Raw genomic sequence first — 2,986 nt, 5'->3', positions numbered from 1 at the left:
CTAGCACAATTCAACAAGTGTAGATACTTGAAACCTTTGGTCAGCAATCACATCATGAACATAATACTTCAACTCATATTCTAAAGCACAAATATCTTGACTGCTAAAATCTTCAGGATAGAACTTCTTTGCAAGCGTACAAATATCATCACTATTGAATAATTCAAATGAATTTCTGGGATCCAAAGCCACACTGAGAGAAAGGAGTTCTACTGATTTATCATTAAAGCATGTACTTAACTCCATCAATACAAAATCAATTGCTTCATTGAAAACATCAAAATGATAATGGTGCTCAACTGTAGTCTCATCCCTACAACGACCAATCATATATGAAGAATCTAGATCCGGTATGTCAATGTTGTGTCTTGAACAAAAATCTTTTACTTCTTGAAGAAACACTTCCCAACCTTCTTCTCTCAATTCTTGAAGGATAAGTTTCGCAGTAGAAACAAATCTCATAGCAGCCAAAATGTCTAGTGATTTTTTTTGAAGAGCTTGACAAAGAACATCAGTTATTCTCATAATTTTGTGCATTAAAAGCAAATTGAACACAAATTCAAAACATGCAAAGTGTCTATAAGCGCCACGGACTTCAGCTCGAGAACTTGCTTTTGAACAATGAACTTTAAGATATTCAAGCACCTTGCAAGTTGCAGAATACATGCCTATCATGCTTTTTACAGAATCATAATGGGAACTCCAACGTGTTGCTCCAGCACGTTGCAAATTACCTATTTGATTGGCTCCACTTCCAGACTCACGCTCTCCAATACTCAACATATGCTCAACTTCTTTTCTTTGAGCATTTTGCAACTCACTAATGTGCTGAGAAGAAGAATTAATAATATTGATAACATTATCCAAATGAGAAAAGAATTCCCAAATAACACTGACATCCTTAGCTGCAAAAATCAATGCCAGTTGTAACCTGTGTGCAAAGCAATGAACATAATATGCATATGGATAATCTCTAAGAAATAAAGCTTGAAGTCCATTCCAAGTACCACGCATATTATTAGCACCATCATATCCTTGACCTCTCATTTTGCTAAGTTGAAAGTCGTGTCGAGCAAGAATATCAAAAATCTCATTTTTTAGGTTTAAGGACGTGGTGTTACTAACGCTTTTGATTGCAAAAAAACGTTCTGTCAAAATACTACAACTATTCACAAACCTCAAAATAATGGCCAATTGCTCTCGATTAGATTCATCTTTTGCTTCATCCACAAGAATACAAAAGCGTTCATCTCCAACATCCTCACGAATCATCTGTCGTACTCTATTAGCCATAATATGCAAAATATCCTTCTGAATATTTGGAGCAATATATTGAGCATTTTTCGGAGTATTATCTAATATAACTTTATCAACTTCCATACTCAATTGTCCAAAAGTCTTAAGCATTTGAATAAAATTTCCACGATTCAATGAAGATGAAGATTCATCGTGACCTCTAAAGGCACAACCTTGAAGTGCTAGTAACCTGATAGCTATAACTGAAGCCCTTAGGCGCAAGTGATTTTTCTGAGATTCCTCTTTTGTTTGTGAATGAATTACCCTTTCAATATGTTGAGACGGATTCATTAAATCTTCAGCCATTCTCACACAATTCAAGTGGGGCGACGAAGGTGAAGAACCAACATGAGTAAGAAAAGCACATTTATTTCCTTGGTTAATCCTCTTCCAATTGTCAAATCCCACAGTAGCCAACGTCGAAATATTTGATGAATGACCATCATTCAGAAATAGAAAACAGTAGAAACAATATGCCTTGTCTTCTGAAGGTGAATATTCTAACCACCTAAATTGATTGAACCAATTTTTCTGAAAACTCCGACGTTGATTTCCAAAAGTGGTCTTCTTGTAATTCAAAAGTAATGGTTGATATGGCCCAGCTAGTAGATATGCCCGTCTAATCTCATCCCGTGCATTAATAGGATATTCACAAATTTGTTTTCTTTTCCCCGGATCCCGTTCAATACAAGAAGACCATTGACATTCAGGATTTGAAGATGGAGAAAGTTCAATTTCAGGAGATAAACTTGAAGAAATTGGTGTAAATTCACTAGATCGATTTTGCACATCATCAATTGAAGTACTTTCACTAGTATGATAATCTCTCTTTCTGAAAAAAGATAACAATGTTTTTCCTTTCTTCGCAGAAGGTTGTTGTTCCATTCTAAATTCTAAGATACACAAACAAAAAATAACATAATTCAATAATCGAACAATTAAAATATTTAATTTGAGCCAAATGCAAGGCCAATATAACAAACAAATTAACAATTGACAATTGTATTCCTAAATTCTTAATCCTAACTGAATGCAGCAGTTAAACAGCCAACTCCAATCCAAGCAGACACAAAATTAGCAAAAAAATTATTTATAAATTGCTCAAAAAAGACAGCAGCTTTAACGAACGAACGAATCAAATTAATCAATCAACAAGATAAAACCCACAAACAATTTATTTTACTTGTTAAGCAGAGGCAGAGGCCAAAAAAAAAAAAAAATTACCTAGGCTGCTAGGGTCGGCTGCCGGCGAGAGCGGTCCAGCGAGAGCAAGAGGCGAGGGCGAGGCCGCGCCGCCGCGAGGGCGAGGGCGAGCGAGAGAGGTAGAGGGTGAGGCCGCGAGGGCGAGGGCGAGCGAGAGAGGCAGAAGACGAGGCCGCGCCGCCGCGAGGGCGAGGGCGAACGAGAGAGGCAGAGGGTGAGGCCGCGAGGGCGAGGGCGAGCGAGAGAGGCAGAGGGCGAGGCCGCGAGGGCGAGGGCAAGCGAGAGAGGCAGAGGGCGAGGGAGACGAGTGAGAGAGGCAGAGGGTGAGGGGGAGGGCAAGCGAGAGAGGCAGAGAGCGAGCTCAGCGAGGGCAAGCGAGAGGCGAGAGCAAGAGGGGCCGAGGGCGAGTGGTGAGCGCGAGTAAGAGAGATGAAGAAAGCGAGGGGCCGAGGGCGAGCAAGAGAGATGCAGAAAGCGAGGGCCAGCG

The 2,986-nt window shown here is 40.0% G+C and overlaps 1 protein-coding gene across 1 annotated transcript; it reads right to left on the bottom strand.

Moving 5' to 3' along the window:
* On the bottom strand, window positions 1-2,181 carry LOC127802227 (uncharacterized). Its single transcript, XM_052337939.1, has one exon. The coding sequence runs from the start codon at window positions 2,179-2,181 to the stop codon at window positions 1-3; it is 2,181 nt and encodes a 726-aa protein (XP_052193899.1).
* Window positions 2,182-2,986: the final 805 nt, after the last annotated feature.

This window comes from Diospyros lotus, chromosome 5 (assembly GCF_014633365.1).
Source record: "Diospyros lotus cultivar Yz01 chromosome 5, ASM1463336v1, whole genome shotgun sequence".
NCBI classification, from domain to species: domain Eukaryota; kingdom Viridiplantae; phylum Streptophyta; class Magnoliopsida; order Ericales; family Ebenaceae; genus Diospyros; species Diospyros lotus.
Note: the sequence above shows the minus strand (reverse complement) of the source record. Positions and strands in the feature narration are given on the sequence as shown.